Below are 15,730 nucleotides of genomic sequence, written 5' to 3'. Positions count from 1 at the left end.
TTTTCTACATCCAATTCACAGGTTTATCATTACTTTGAGAACAAAGATTATTAATTTAACCCTTTTTAGAAGGGAAGATATGGTAATTTGTTCTGGGAATGTCATTTTCGAGCCTGAGACCTGAAAAACAGGCTCAGGGTTGAACAGAAGCAGGCCAACTGTGCATGGAGACTGTGCTCTGTTAAATAACAACACTGCCCTCTACTGGAAGAATAATGCTAGTGAACTCAACCTATACGGCCTGTTATCTGTTTTTCTGTTTTCAATTGAATTTCATTTGGCGCATGGATCCATTTAAAATATGTCAGTGTAAATGCCATCTTGTTTGTTAACTGCTATTGTGTTTTTGTCCAGGATGCCTGAAACAGCTGTCTATCTTCAAAGTGGACCAAAACAGACTGACCCAACTGACTGATTCAATAGGAGAGTGTGAAAACCTCACAGAACTCGTCTTAACAGAGAACCTTTTAGAGGTAAGGAGATACAAACCACACATACAGCCTCACACTGACCCAGTTAGGATGTATACATGCCTTATACCTTAGTCTAATTAACAGTTATTAAGCCTCATTTATCATTTTCACTGAATATTAATGAATTCCTTCTCCCTCCCTCAAAGTCACTTCCTCGCTCGCTGGGCAAGCTGAAGAAGCTGACCAACCTGAATGTAGACCGCAACCATTTGGGCACCGTGCCCAAAGAGCTGGGCGGCTGTGCCTGTCTCAACGTCCTCTCTCTCAGAGACAATCGCCTGGGCAAACTGCCTGCTGAGCTCGCAGATGCCACTGAGCTGCATGTGCTGGATGTGGCCGGAAATAGGTAAACCTCTCTTAACACCCTGCACTGTAACTGATTCACGGAAACTATACATGACAAGGTCAAAGATCTCATTGGAATGCCTTTGCCAAAATGGACTTTCAGCATTACCAGCATCCTGCAGTTGTGCCCTTGTTAAATGTGATCAGTATAACCTTGTAGGGATGTTTTTCAAAAGCTCTGCTGCTAAATTATGTAAAAATAATCTATTAGAAAACTTCAAGCAAATGCATCATTGTCAAAGAGTTGTGGCCCATTTCCAAAGGGAGCAAAGTGTCTGCAGAGTTATGGAGGTTATCCCTGCAATTATTTTTCTCTGTCAGCATTGAGGTATACACACATTAATTATAACGTCGCATAAACTCTAAATAGCAAGGTTTGAGTTTTGCGATGGCCCTTCAAATATCCAAGACCATGTCATTTAACCTACTAGAATTCAAAGTTTCCGGCTCATCCCTTACCTCTTCTTTTGTCCAGATTACAAAACCTGCCTTTTGCCCTGACAAACCTCAACCTGAAGGCCATGTGGCTCGCAGAGAACCAGTCACAGCCCATGCTCAAGTTCCAGACAGAGGATGATGAGCAGACAGGAGAGAAGGTGCTGACCTGCTATCTACTGCCTCAGCAGCCTTCCCCCAGCCTCGGTGAGCAGCACTCAGTAAACACAATGTGACGTTTTTATAGGATCGTCGTTATATTTTATTAGACGTACAGCAAATAGAGAAAGTCTTTGTCAGCCATTTAAAGGGCTTCTCAAATCTTCTATGTAGCTTATCACGGCATTAACGTTTAAATCAATTGTTTATCATAACTTTTATTTAATGATGATTTTGTATCATATGCCTTAAATTGATCCCTATTTTGAATACTGAGATCACTACAGTTGTACTAAGGCCTTAATGACTAATTGTATTTCCGGCCTTATATTTGAAGCTATTTGTTATTGTGTATAGATTTGATTGAATAAGCTCAATAGCAGAAATAGCTTGTAAAACACATATGGATTGTGAGACTCATATTCAGGAAGAGATTCTTTGATCTACAGCTAGAAACTCAATTTGACACTTTTTTTGTTCCGCAGAGAACTTGCTACAGAACAGTGTGGACGACAGCTGGACGGACAGCAACCTGAACAGAGTGTCAGTCATTCAGTTCCAGGAAGAGACCAAGGCTCAGGAGGAGGACGATGAGGCTGCTGCAGAGCGCAGAGTGAGGAAACACAGCACTACAGTGGCACTTTATATCTTCTATATATACTGTTTTGCTCAGATTATTTACATGTTTTGGCTTTCTAGTTATCAGCCTTAATACTACATCTCTGTTGGCATTTGATTGAGTTCTTGATTGAAAACTATAATGCTTCAAGTCTGACATAAAGTCCAAATTAATATATTTCTACTGTCACAAAGTCATCTGACATTTTCCTTGACTTGTTTAACATTATGATTGACTAAAGTTGTTGTTACCAACTTTGTTTCAGGGTCTCCAGCGAAGAGCTACACCGCACCCCAATGAGCTGAAGGTGATGAAGAAGGTGATTGAGGAGAGGAGGAATGAAGCTTACACATCCAGGGATGAAGAGTCTCCTGATTCACAGGTACATACCACATACTATCCGTATATTGATTATTGTGTCTATTCTGACAGTTAATATTTAGAGATTTGTTATTTTCTTGCCCTAATCTTATTTTGTGACAAATTGCCTGCTGCTGTAGGAAGTAGACAAAAGGCGTCATGACTTTTGTACAATATTCTGATGAATCAAACTTTTTGATTTAGGAGAAACGGCTCAGTGACCTCTCCAATCAGAGCCATGACTCTCAGGTGTCCAATAGCACGCTGTCGGCCACCTCGCATGAGGAGAGGCAGAATGTGACGTCGCAGAGGGAGGACCTTGTAGATGGCCACGCCCCTCATTATGATGACGAGCTGGACGAGATGGAAGTGGAGTACATTGAGGTGAATATTTACAAAATGATACAACATTTAGTTACATGTCATCTTCAATCTCAAATTCAATCTCAATCTTCTCTTTTCTCCAGCCCACTGTGCACTTTGCAGAAGAGCCCATCATCCGGGGTTTGCATGACGACGACGAGGAGGACAGGGAAGATGGAGAGAGGAGTGACGAGGAAGAGAGGCCTGTGTTTCCCGCAGAGAAGCAGCGTCTGATCAGAAAGGACACGCCGCACTACAAGAAGCACTTCAAGATCACCAAGCTGCCCAAACCTGAGACCGTGGCTGCCCTACTGCAGGGCTTCAACCCCGAGAGCATGAACTCTCCCACAAAGCCTCCAGAGGAAGAGGAGGAGGAGGAGGAGAAGGAGGAGGAGGAGGAGGAAGAGGAAGAGCAGGGTATGTGCACCCCTCAGCACCTTCCCAGGATGGAGGCGCTGGAAGACAGTCGGCTCCAGGTCAACTCCAGTCTAGTAAAGGTAAAGGGGCGATCCCACCACTCTTAGGGTGTATTTCAGGCATATGGAGAATAGCTGGGAAGAATATGATAGCACATTTTTTTATTTCCCTACAAACATTTATGCACACGTGTAAAAATGTAGTCTATGGATAAGGAATAGTGCAGGACAAGCAGTCATTTCTATTCATGTATTTAAATTGAATATATGTTTTGCTTGCTCATTGCATCTATGCACACACTTAATACTGTATGCATAGAGTGCCCTCACCACCTTGCAAGTTGCATTCAGTTTGGAGTGGGCTGCCAGTATTTATTAAGGATGTGGCATTGCATGCAGGGCCATTGTGTAAATGAAGCGACTACCCTATGCTGTAAATCAAGGGTAATGTGTTTCTCAGGAGTGGAGTTTGTGGTTTAACCACAAACTCTGCAACAGTCTCCGAACTATACTTTCCGTCCTTCACCAAACGCCTACAAACACCCAGAGGTCATTGCTCATAATGCCTTCCAATACCTCACATCATTTAGGACTTTTTTGACACATAAACAACCAAAACGACACATTATTGTATAGTCTCATACTTAGGGACACATTTGAGAAATTCACTCTGTGCTTTCACATGAAATAGCTTTGTTTTTGCAGAATTAAGATAACAGATAGGCTTTTATTGTAATGATAACATTCCTTCCGCACAAGCCTCTGCAGGCTTTCCTTCCCCAACACTGGCCCAGTCTTGAACTGAACTTCTCAGTCCATTATCAGCCGTCTCCTGTTTTAATTCAATAATGACATTTCAAACTCTGCTCTTATAACAGTGTGTGTGTGTGTTTGTAAGTGTGAATGAAGTCTGCGTCGGTGAAAGTTTTATTTATATAGCACATTTATAAACGATTTTTGGTGGAGCCAAAGTGCTGTACATGTAATAAAAATAGCCTACAGTAGAGACACTTTACAGCAAATACAACAATCTTAATGAAAAATGTTTTGATTTATCATTCTGATTGTAGAAATCCTTTTAAGCGCTGTGATCAAACATCATCATCTTACCAAATCTGTGTTGTGTGTGTTTGTGAATGTGGGTCTGTTTGTGTGGCTGACCTCAGACCAACCAGAACATGTATTGGCAGAGCTGGAATGTGAGATCCAACGATCCTTGTTTGTGTAATATGGTAATAATCATTTATGGGATGTTTGAATTGTTATAGACAGTACGATTCTTCATCATTCTTCTGAATCAAATTAATTTAATCAAATATATATTTTTCTATGAATTACTTTTGTAAAGTCAGCTTGTAGATACTTGGGTTATTTGTAAATGTACTGTAACTGTAAGCTTTTGTTTGTACAAAGTAGGCTTTTTGTCTAAATCAAAGCTTGCCCCTGGAGGAATTTGCTTTCTGTGGTGTGGAGGCTGAGCTTATTCTGGTATGGGAGCTTTTGCTTTCTCCTGTCCGCTCTCGCTGCCCTGTAGCTCAGCTCCTTGGTCTTGTCTTTCCATCTCTGCCTGTATTTGCTTCTGGTGGCTGGGGGGTGAATGTGACATTGCTTCTGCTCTAAGGGGGTCCATCCCAGTGGATTGAAGGTTCTACAACCTGCAAGCAGACAGTGGAGTGTTGGGTGTGTTTGGTGAAGTTTATGGAGAGTGTGAGAAAGGGATTTTAATTGAATTTTTTTAGTATGTGTGTGTGAGCATATTTTTTATTTTGGCCTGACTAATCCGCATGCCTCTCGCTGGTTCCTGTCCTAACAGGGGGTGAAATTTGATCAAGTCAATAATCTGCTGATTGAACCTGCTCGAATTGAGGAGGAAGAGGTCTGTACATACTCTTTCCCGTCCACTCTATTTCTCTGTGTCCCTCACTCACCCACTCATGCACCCACCTGTATCCCGAGGTGGAGAAAGTCCCCACAGAATCCACAGGGTTAACCCAAGCCAATCACTAGGGACCCTCTAACCACAACTCATTCATGAGATGTGTGGCAGAACCTGGATGCAGGAGACTAGTAGCCATGACAGTAAGCTTGCAATGAGGATTCACAATGCTGTGTTTCAGTGCATCCTGGGAGATTACACTATATTTCCAGACATTAACACATTGTTCAGTTCTATCCATGCATCCAATCAGCTTCAGTTAATACTATTTGAGCATGCACTTCGATCTCTTTTATTTATATTAATGACCAACTGTATCTCTTTCAATTGGGACTCATTATGTGACAATTGTAAAATATGCTTCTGTATTTAAAAAGTTTGAGTGAAGCCTCAGACCTTTTAGTTGCATCTCTGAAGACCAAAAGACTAAACGTAAGATCTACCACGAAAGGCCAGAAGAGGTGTTATTTTAAAAAGAATATAATCACCTTTTTATATGTTTTGCCTTTGGAAAATCATTTGTGCATCTGTAGGAAGTGTGGTGTATCCTTTTAGGAGTCACAGGACAACATTTTAATAAATAATAAAGTTAAATGGGTACTAACAGTAACATTTTATTAAAGCTAGTAGTTATTCGGCTCCATTTGTCTTAAGTTCGTACAGGAAAGGGTTAACCTTAAAGCCCTGCATACTGGAGCCTCCGGGAAAGGCTGTTAGTTAAACAGAATGATCGTGTTTAATCTTTGGGCTTTGCAAGGACATTTACAGAATAAACAATGCTAAGTAAATATCAAGTAGAGAACTCTTGAGTATCAGCAGAATATGTGATGACATGGTAATGTCCACTTCATTGCATATCATGTAGAATCAACCACCTTTGACAAAGTCGAAATGTTGGAACCCCTGTTTTTCCAATCATTATGAATCCCCCGGATGCCCACAGCTGTGACGTCTTCCTCAAGTTCTACATTCATGTTTCTACATTTTAGGGATTTGTCATTTATCAACTTTTCCTTAAGTGCTGGGAATACTCAAAATAGCTCAAACTTTGACAGTTGACACAGAAGAATGAATCTGAGTCCAGCACCAGGTTCTGCCACGCTACACCTCTGCTCCTCCACCTTTCTCCTGCTCCTGCTGCTTTGCACCCTTTCCTCCCCTGTCCACGCTGTGTTGCCCTGGAATGAATGGGCTGCTTCACCAGCTTCCTCCAGGTGCTTCTGTTTGGTACAAAGTAGGTTACAACGACCAGAAGAGGATCTCAAGACTGATGAAGAGGGATGACGATCACTTCCCAGCAGTCTAATTTTCAAATTGTTAACCTGTATAGATGTTATGCTGTCATGACTTAAAGGGACAGTTAACCCCAAAATCAAACAATGTTTTTCTATCACTTGCTACTACTATTTATTTGTTTTGGTGTGTGTTGCCTTGCCTAGTGTTTCTGATGTCAGCTGTATTAGCTTACAAGTAAGGCGTTTAAAGCACACAAAAAAACATCACACCAAAACAATCGAGATGGATAAAAAAAACACTTCAGAAAAGAGAGTATTTGAAAAGGATTTTGGGGTTCAATTAAAGTTTTCAATTGTAGAAAAATCCAAAACTTCATTGGTAATCTTTTTACACAATGTTTCTTTTTTTAGCATGATTTTGTTTATAGTGTTTTATATGAATACTCGTTGATGGAGAAGAAAACTGAAAGTTAAAGTGGTATTTAGTATTTTATGAAAATTGTCTCTGCCAGTATTTGTTAGACTATTGTATTTATGTCTGATTTGTTTGCTTAAGAAATGTTTGTCATCTCATTACAAAAAATGCACAGGTACCCACACTACAAGTGTAAAACCGTCTTCACAGCCAGGACACCACATACTCCTTTCTCCTTTTTCCTTCCACCTGTCCCTCATTTGTTTGCAATTCCTCCCCTTTTTGCATGGCTTGCAAGTACACAGTGTATACACAGTGTTACGCCTTACCTGGTGTTTAAAGGCCCCGCTCCCGTACATACACAAGACACATTGTATGCTTTTAGTAAGGGTCAAGCCTCTGTGAGTTAAATTGAAGAGGTCTTTAGACAAGTGTGTTCGCTTTATGTCTGAAGTCAACTGTCAGTTAAGTGGATAATGGTTGAAAACTAATTATTTTGACCATGCTGTTTTAAGTACACATACAAAGGCAAGCATACTAACTAAAAAGGTAATTTAAAGCTCAATTAAAAAGGCACAAAAGTCCAACTTCCACTTAAAACTGACTTTAGGCTCAAGACAAGTCAAAGTGTCTCTCCATCCATCTATGAGCATGAGTGAGAGGATGCTGCTGTGATTACACTGACACCACCCTCTGGCAGAAAGAGGGAGGTCTCCCATCATGTATATCACAGTTTGAGATAAACTCTTTTTTGTTGTTGTTTGTAAAATAACAAAATGGTGGGCCCTCCTCCCTCTCAATCCGTCCTGAGCTGAGTGGTGTTCAGAGGGTTTCATTAGTAGTTGTGCTGACTCCCCCCTCCTCAACTTGCAGCACTCGCTGATCATCATGCGACAGACTGGCGGCCTCGGTATCAGCATTGCTGGAGGGAAAGGATCTACACCTTACAAGGGAGATGATGAGGTAAGATGTGTGTCTGGAGTCCGAGTAGATAACAAAAGAAGCCATAGGGCGCATTCACACTGCGGTACTTTTCCCACAAAGGTTCATGCGAACTCTTTAGTTCGCATGAACCTCCGGCCGGAAGTCCCCGGAGTTGGGGACTGGCTTCAGTAGAACTGAAGCCTTCCGAGTAAATCGCCAGAACGCCGACACCTCCTCATCTCCACCGCTCCCATGTTTTATTTTGTGTTGCCATAAATTAGTCTCTGCGTTTCTGCGCTGGCCTAATGCTAATAATGCTAATGCGAGGATAATAAAATGGCGGCTTCACAAAACTTTTTGGGAGTTTTACGGGGCGTTGTTTGCAATCCACCCAGCCAATCAGAAATATAGCTCTTTTCTCACAAAAGAGCCGCTCTGCTGCAGCTTCATGCTACTCCTCTAGTCCCTGCTCTCTAGCAGGGACTTTCGAGGGGGTAAAAAGGTTCGCATGAACTAATTTTAGTACCGGCTCTTTTTGGTGTGAACGCGATCATGAACTAAGTTCGCATGAACCTTTGTGGGAAAAGTACCGCAGTGTGAATGCGCCTATAGATTATACAAATAAATTATCTTCTGTTTGTGTTTTTAGGGAATTTTCATCTCCAGAGTATCTGAAGATGGCCCCGCCGCAAGAGCAGGGGTAAAAGTGGGAGACAAACTCCTAGAGGTAAAAACCGTTCTGTTAACCTTCCTCTGTTTTATGGTACCCTTTGTCATAGAACAGCATTACCAGTCAGTCACTCCCTCTGCTCGTCGCAGGTGAATGGAGTGGACCTCCACGAAGCAGAACATCACACGGCGGTTGAAGCTCTTCGGAGCTCTGGTGCTTCAGTTTCCATGTCGGTGCTGCGGGAGCATATGGTGGAGCCGGAGAACGCCATCACCACCACGCCACTGAGGCCGGAAGACGACTATTTCCCCCGCGAGAGACGGAGCAGTGGCATCGCCTTCAACATAGAGACGGCTCCCAAGGGGCCACAGGAGCGGCTCTCCACCTGCCTGATGCGAAACGACAAGGGGCTGGGCTTCAGCATCGCAGGGGGCAAAGGCTCCACCCCCTACCGCACAGCAGACACAGTGAGACATGCCAACACACCCCAACCACACTCTAACTAAACCTAGACGTAACGTTTTATAAAGAATGTGTAGAACATCTTCTAAAATTATATTTTAATATCCTAAAATATTTGCAGGTTCCAATTTGTCAAACTTGATGATTTATTTTCCATGCATGATAGATTATTTGGTTATGTACGTAAAGGTTAGTTGCAGCCCTTAATGAATCATCCCAACCCTTTAACATACATTGAAAAGGCACTCTGGCAAAAATGATACAGAAATGATCTAAAACTATTCTGCCATACAAACGCTAATACTCTGGGAAGTAAGGTCACTAAGTGTTTACAGTAACAGTCTCAGGGATCTGTCTATTCTAGCTGCACCGTTTACAGACATCACCAGGGAGACGGAGATATGAATAGCCCGCCCTGACACCTGATAGTCCACTCTAACTGGACGGGCTGAGGTGTATATTTGGGCCAGAGCAGAACGGCATTGCTACTCATGCAGCTCAGCGAGCCCGGAAAGAGGAAAAGACTCATAAGCGTTTAGGCAGGTCTGTAAGTCTTGCCTCACTTTCAAAAGCTTTTTGAAATGGATGCAGTGACTTTGTTGTTGGCTGTTGGTTAATCTGAGGAGGAGGTGCTGTTGACTTTGCTCCTGCATGTGTTTGTACATTCTGTTTTGATTCAGCTATGTTTTTATTTGCTAAACAACTTTGCATGAGAAATCGGCCAATATGTCACGGAGGTCGTGATTTGTGCTGCCTGTACTGGAGAGTCCTGTTGTGTCTTAGTGATCAGAGGCTGCTGTTAATCAGTTGTCATGTGGGTTTGATTTGTGCCATTGTGGGCTGCTACTATCTTCGAATCCCTTTATTAATTACCACTGGCACACTTTGTATAGAAAGGTCTTTGTTGGCCTCAGATCAATCGTGATACCACACAGTGACTAACCGGTAACTCGGACAGCTCACAGTTAGCACACTGAGTCATCGCAGCAGTGCAGCCTGTTGCACCAGACCCCCTTACCACCAGCATGTCCCGGACACACATGCCTGTTTTTTTTATAATTAGGAAAAGGTGCAGAAGATTCACAATGTCTCTTGAAAAAACCGTTTGCAGAAATGGCACATCCGTTTGAGTAATGTATGAGCAAATGTACATAAACATGTTAACATTTGTCAATGTTTCAGGCAATCTACATCTCTCGGATCGCAGAAGGGGGAGCCGCAAACAGAGACAGCACACTGCGTGTCGGCGACAGAGTGATCTCCGTGAGTACTACTCATCGCCCCCACACCTCCCTCTGGGCGTTATCAAACTAGCATTAGCGCTACAATGTTTTCAGATGTGAGAAAGGGAATAGTTTTATTTCTTTGTCTCCAGTTGGGATTTAAGAATAGCTTGAAATTGATTAATGTTAATCAAGAGCATTGGCTGATGATGTTCTCTTTGTTGATCTAGATCTCGGTCATTTTTCTCAGTTTTGCAGTTTTTATCCAATCTTGCATAATGTCAAAGAAACAAATCATGTATGTCATCAATGCGAGGTGTTTTATCATTTACATTTTGAATGTGCCCGCAACAATGCTCTCCCTCAAGCTATGTCGTGCCATATTGACAATAGTCGGACTTACTTTAATTACCACATGCACAGAATTAACTCTCATTCTACTAATTCTGACCCAGGTCTCTCGTTAGATAGAAATAATGGATCTGAATGGTTGAAGCGATGCAGAATTGTCACTACTAAGGGCTTACCGCATGACCTCTCAATGCTCTACTGTTTCCTCTGCTGATCACACTCCAATCTTGGCTTTTTCCGCCAGCATAATGGTAACTTTCGTATTGCATGTTTTCGTACCCACATACTGAGAAGATTTTGTTTAGCGGTTCCTTTTCCAAGTGTGGCAAATGTTAGACTGCTCCTGCTCATTACTGTTCCTTTAATGCACATTCTGCTCCGAGAATCTCAGAAAAGCTTCCTGAATGATCCCCTTTGCTCTCTTCCCGGGTTAACTCTCTTCTTCCCTCTGGCAGTTTCTCAGCTCTTTATATTTCAATCTATTTGTAGGCTTCCTCTTTTCTCTCTTTCTCACATCTGCATGCTCACTAATGTATAACGTGCACTTCCTTGGTGGTGGGTATGGTGTTGGGTTGGAGTTGGCGGAGCCTGTATGCAGCAGCATATCATCCGATGGTAAGAGCTGGTACTGTCGGGTCAGTGCTGACCTCTGCGTGTCACTTTGGACCAAAGCATAGTTTTAAGATTTGCATGCCTAAAAGCTTCCCCCTAATCTAAAACCAAAACTAGTCATTTAATTATACTAAGGATATCCTTTCTTGTTTTTGTTGACTTAAGATCAAACTTTTTGGAAACATTTCGACTTGTGTTTTAAGTAAGAAAAGCAAAAAAGGGATGGAAAATAATTGTAACTGATTATACTACATTTCTATGACTTTTTGGGGAGAAAATAGCTTTTTTAGCTCGTAGCATTTCTGCATCAGGGAAGCTCTGCCAGCTTAAATTGCCAGCAGCAGCCCGCTGTTCCCCCCTCACACTCCTTTTCTCTGCCTCTTCCTGTTGCTCTGTACAGGCGTTGGCTTCTTTTTCTATTAACAGTACTCACATGGTGCACTCACAAACTGCAATTAACTGATCATCATTTTTTAGATGTTGAATAGACACTTTGATAGAGATGAGAGAAGACTGATGGCTGCATGCCATTTTCAGCATGTCTTTCTTTCTTAATGTTCATCGTCCAATGGCCCCTGTGGCCTGTTTAAATTGGGAGCGTCCTGGTGGGCTGACACCCTCCTGGTTGGTTTTACTGTCGATGCAGATCAATGGTGTAGACATGACAGAGGCCAGGCATGACCAGGCAGTAGCACTCCTTACCGGCACCTCCCCCACCATTGCCCTTGTGGTGGAGAGAGACCTGAATGCACCAGGGGGCTCTCCAGGTCAATCCCGGGCACGAGCCCACTCCCCTCCACCCCCAGAACCCTCAGACTCACCGGACCAGGAGGAGGACGGCCTCACCATGCATGGGAACAACCTGAGCCGCATGGAGGACGAGTATCCCATCGAGGTGAGACCTCTAGGGGCGACTTCAGTGTGTTTAATATATTTTAATGTAGAAAGCTAAGCTGTAGAAAGCTCCTGCAGGCATTCAGCATTAATGTTTGTTTATCTGGCCCCTGCAATATCCTCAATGCGGTCCAGTTCCAGAGAAGATGGTGCATGGTATGAAGGCTAATAATGAATAATGGTTTACTTTTATAGAGTGTAGCTTTTCCAGTTGTCAATAATGCCAATATGTTACTCTTTACCTAATAGTGGCTTTAGCCTGTAAAGAGACATGACATATAAGGGTTGAAAATGACCATTAAGCGATTATCAAAATAGTTGGTGATTATTTTAGTTTGGGATCGATCAATGGACAAGTTGTTGCAGCTCCGGCAGTAGATTGGTTTGTTTGTATTAGATGTAGAAATGATTGTCACCTGGTCTTGATTTCTTTAATAGTCTCAAAAGCCTTGCTAAAACAAGTCTTTTACCTCTCACCCTAACAGGAAGTGACCCTGTTAAAGTCAGGCGGGCCACTAGGCCTGAGCATTGTGGGAGGCAGTGATCATGCCAGTCACCCGTTTGGCATCAATGAACCCGGGGTGTTCATCTCAAAGGTAGGACTTTGAAAGAGTTGCGAGTTGTTGTTTTTCCAAGTTGTTGTGTCTCACCTTCCATCTATCCTATCAGGTGATTCCTAACGGCCTAGCGTGTGAAAGTGGACTGCGTGTCGGGGACCGAATTTTGGAAGTGAACGCCATCGATCTGCGTCACGCCACACACCAGGAAGCTGTGCGAGCGCTGCTGGCCAATAAGCAGGAGATCCGTATGCTGGTGCGGAGGGACCCTTCCCCGCCTGGGATGCAGGTGAGTCCGCCGAAACAACTGAATATACATGTACTAATATAGACTTAATAATATTGGAAAATGCTTGCACCACCTTGCCTGATGAGCTGTGTCTGCATCATTGCAGGAAATTGAAATCAATAAGCAGCCAGGGGAGAAGCTCGGCATCAGTATTCGTGGAGGGGCCAAGGGTCACGCAGGAAACCCCTTTGACCCTACAGATGAAGGCATCTTCATCTCTAAGGTATGTAAACAACATTATTATATTAATATAATATTATAAAATACTTTTTCTTTACCATTTCTGAAGGAATCCCAAAGAGTGTTTTGTTTTAAGCATTAGCTGCACAAGCCATATTGGGTGGATAGCAACAGATTTGTAAAATAGTCCATTTTATTCAAAGTAAAATCCCAATAGGTTGCGCTCAATCAATGCTGGGAGAATTGGCACTCATTTAAAAGTGGTATTAGCTTTTATGACAACGTTATTATTAAGGATGACGTTTTTAGAGTTGTGTTTAAGATAACATTAAATTACAAATGTATTTTTGACTAACTTCTCCTTTGGTTGATATTAAACAGGTGAGTTCGAGCGGTGCTGCAGCAAGAGACAGCAGACTGAAGGTTGGGATGCGTATCCTGGAGGTGAACAACCACAGCCTGCTGGGGATGACGCACACAGAGGCGGTGCGAGTGCTCCGGGCTGTAGGAGACTCTCTGGTCATGCTGATGTGTGACGGATTCGACCCACAAAAAATGACGGGCGTGGAGGTGAGACACCATGAGCAGACAAATTGCCAGCAATGTTGATCATATGTACTTTTTCCTAAAATTACCCAATCTGTTTTAATTTTGGAAAGAAACTTTAAACAACCATCTTGTTTGTGTCTATATCCAGGCCTCTCCCGGCATCATTGCCAACCCATTTGCCACCGGCATCGTCCGTAAGAACAGCATGGAGAGCATCTCATCTATAGACCGAGACCTGAGCCCGGAGGAGATGGAGATCATGCAGAAGGTACTGTACAGATTATATACTGATAATATATCATCACTGATTATATATCTTAAAGGTGCCCTATTATGCTTTTGGGGTGTGTTATGTAGGTTTTTGTGCATGTAAATGGTCTGCAAAGGTTAAAATTCCAAAGTTCCCCCCTGCCTGAAACGCATCCATTGAAATCCTTTATTTTCTTCCATAATGTGACATCATTATGTACAATCGCACTTTAATTGGCTAGCGCTCCAAGACATTGTACATTATAGGCTAAGAGGCAAAACAACTCTTATGGCGCATTTCCACTACAGCGCGGTTTAAGCCCGTTTTTGGTTGCGTTTCCACTTGGCGTAGTACCGGCTAGCGGGTACTATTTCACAGTTTTCTGGCCCCGTAAAATCGAGGTTCTTAGCGGGCCAACAACCAGGCTGAGTTGGACTGAGTATGCTAAACTAGAGAGAGAATCGCTGGCAAGGGGGCTACAACTACAACAAAATGAACATATTGGCCGTGATTTAATTGTAATACACGTTTCAAAATGATGCCGAAGTAACAACATACTGATACCGGTTAGTAAAAACCATGAATTAATGCTTTGACAAGTCTGCAGACAGACGGCAGGCGAAAAACCTTTTAAAATGTGTGTTTTCTAAATGGAGATCGGCTAAGCTAACGCAGTATATGGTCCGACCGTCCACACTCACAACAACGGCCTACAGACATAAATAAACCAGCGACTGTATTCGCCATGACACAGGCAGTCTGTGGTTTGTACTTATTTAACTTGTGTCTAGTTTCTGAACCGATATGAGGAGCTGTGAGCTTGAGTGCTAACAGCTAACGGCTGATGTTGTTTTTCTGTGGTTCGCATTGAAGATGACGTCACGGCTCCGCCTACACTGCGTTACTATAGTTACTGCCCCAGCTACTAAACTGTAATGGAAACGCAGCATAAAGTGAGCCAGTCCTAACGAGGCCTAACTATACCGTACTAAGCCGAGTGAGGCCCTGCAATAGAAATGCGCCATAAGTGGTTGACCAATCACAACAGAGCTGGACAACTAACCAATCAGAGCAGACTGGGTCTCATTTTAGACAGAGGGTGAAAAGCGATGCTGTAGCACACACAATATGAGAAAAATAAAGACCTTTTGAACGTTTATGCATGTAAACATGTCACAGTAGAAGCACACATAGAAATATCAACCTGAAAATAATAATAGGGCCCCTTTTGAATTTCTAATTTAACATTATCTGTGCAGTTAAGGTCAGACAAAGCCCAAGATCCCAGAATATGGTAAACACAGTACCTCCACATACCAGGAAGTCAACACGTGAATCAGCTGTTTCGAACAGCAGTTCTGTCCCACCAACACTGTGCTTCCACAGCAGTTTGGTGTTAGCAGGTGGACTTTTTAACACCCGTGGACTTTGACTCTCTCCCCAACCACGCACACGGCACATACCTATCTTTTCACCGCAGCTCCCAGAAAGCGCCAACACAGTTGTTTTATTTTGTTCAGATGAGCTTTTGGTAGTCTGCCCGTACCAAAGGAATGTAGGGGCTTGTTGGTTTATAGAATGCTTCTTTCTGTTCCTCTGCTCACTTGATCATTTTTTGTAGAGCACACACACACAGTCAGAAATCATTTATATAAGTGTATCAAAAAAAGACACCCTTATTACAATTGTAAAGATCTGAAATGTTGCTTTCCCCCAGGAGTCTGAGATGGTGAGAGAGACATCACAGTGGGAGCGAGAAGAGATGGAGAAAGTGGTAAGTGATTTTGAAAACCCATGACTGTTTTGGGAAAGGGAAAATTGTATCAGATCAGCAGAGAGATAGCGATGCAGCAAGGTAAGATAACACAATTCTTGCTCCATAGAAAATGCAGAAGTCTGCGCAGTACTGTAGGGTGGAGCTTTTAGAGTTAGTCTGTGACCGGGTGAATGAAGCTTTTCCTCTGCACCCTGTGTGGTAATGTGTTTGAAAGCTATTCCTGCAATGTCCCACCT

General features: G+C 42.8%; 1 protein-coding gene across 6 annotated transcripts in view; it reads left to right on the top strand.

The window, feature by feature from the left end:
- Positions 1 to 15,730, top strand: part of scrib (scribble planar cell polarity protein) — an 80,336-nt gene that overhangs the window by 46,283 nt on the left and 18,323 nt on the right. For all 6 annotated transcript variants that reach the window (XM_034108687.2, XM_034108692.2, XM_034108691.2 and 3 more), the window contains 19 exons: positions 355 to 473; positions 620 to 819; positions 1,294 to 1,460; positions 1,898 to 2,025; positions 2,297 to 2,413; positions 2,596 to 2,775; positions 2,859 to 3,251; positions 4,984 to 5,046; positions 7,630 to 7,719; positions 8,330 to 8,407; positions 8,500 to 8,817; positions 9,995 to 10,075; positions 11,645 to 11,893; positions 12,378 to 12,488; positions 12,562 to 12,738; positions 12,845 to 12,961; positions 13,300 to 13,488; positions 13,616 to 13,735; positions 15,435 to 15,491. In XM_034108687.2, coding sequence (XP_033964578.1) covers positions 355 to 473; positions 620 to 819; positions 1,294 to 1,460; positions 1,898 to 2,025; positions 2,297 to 2,413; positions 2,596 to 2,775; positions 2,859 to 3,251; positions 4,984 to 5,046; positions 7,630 to 7,719; positions 8,330 to 8,407; positions 8,500 to 8,817; positions 9,995 to 10,075; positions 11,645 to 11,893; positions 12,378 to 12,488; positions 12,562 to 12,738; positions 12,845 to 12,961; positions 13,300 to 13,488; positions 13,616 to 13,735; positions 15,435 to 15,491 — 2,954 coding nt within the window. The remainder of the gene's footprint in view (positions 1 to 354; positions 474 to 619; positions 820 to 1,293; positions 1,461 to 1,897; positions 2,026 to 2,296; positions 2,414 to 2,595; positions 2,776 to 2,858; positions 3,252 to 4,983; positions 5,047 to 7,629; positions 7,720 to 8,329; positions 8,408 to 8,499; positions 8,818 to 9,994; positions 10,076 to 11,644; positions 11,894 to 12,377; positions 12,489 to 12,561; positions 12,739 to 12,844; positions 12,962 to 13,299; positions 13,489 to 13,615; positions 13,736 to 15,434; positions 15,492 to 15,730) is intronic.

The sequence above is a fragment of the Pseudochaenichthys georgianus genome, chromosome 20 (genome assembly GCF_902827115.2).
Source record: "Pseudochaenichthys georgianus chromosome 20, fPseGeo1.2, whole genome shotgun sequence".
Classification (NCBI taxonomy): domain Eukaryota; kingdom Metazoa; phylum Chordata; class Actinopteri; order Perciformes; family Channichthyidae; genus Pseudochaenichthys; species Pseudochaenichthys georgianus.
The sequence above is the reverse complement of the archived record's forward strand: the minus strand, read 5'-3'. Positions and strand labels throughout refer to the sequence as shown.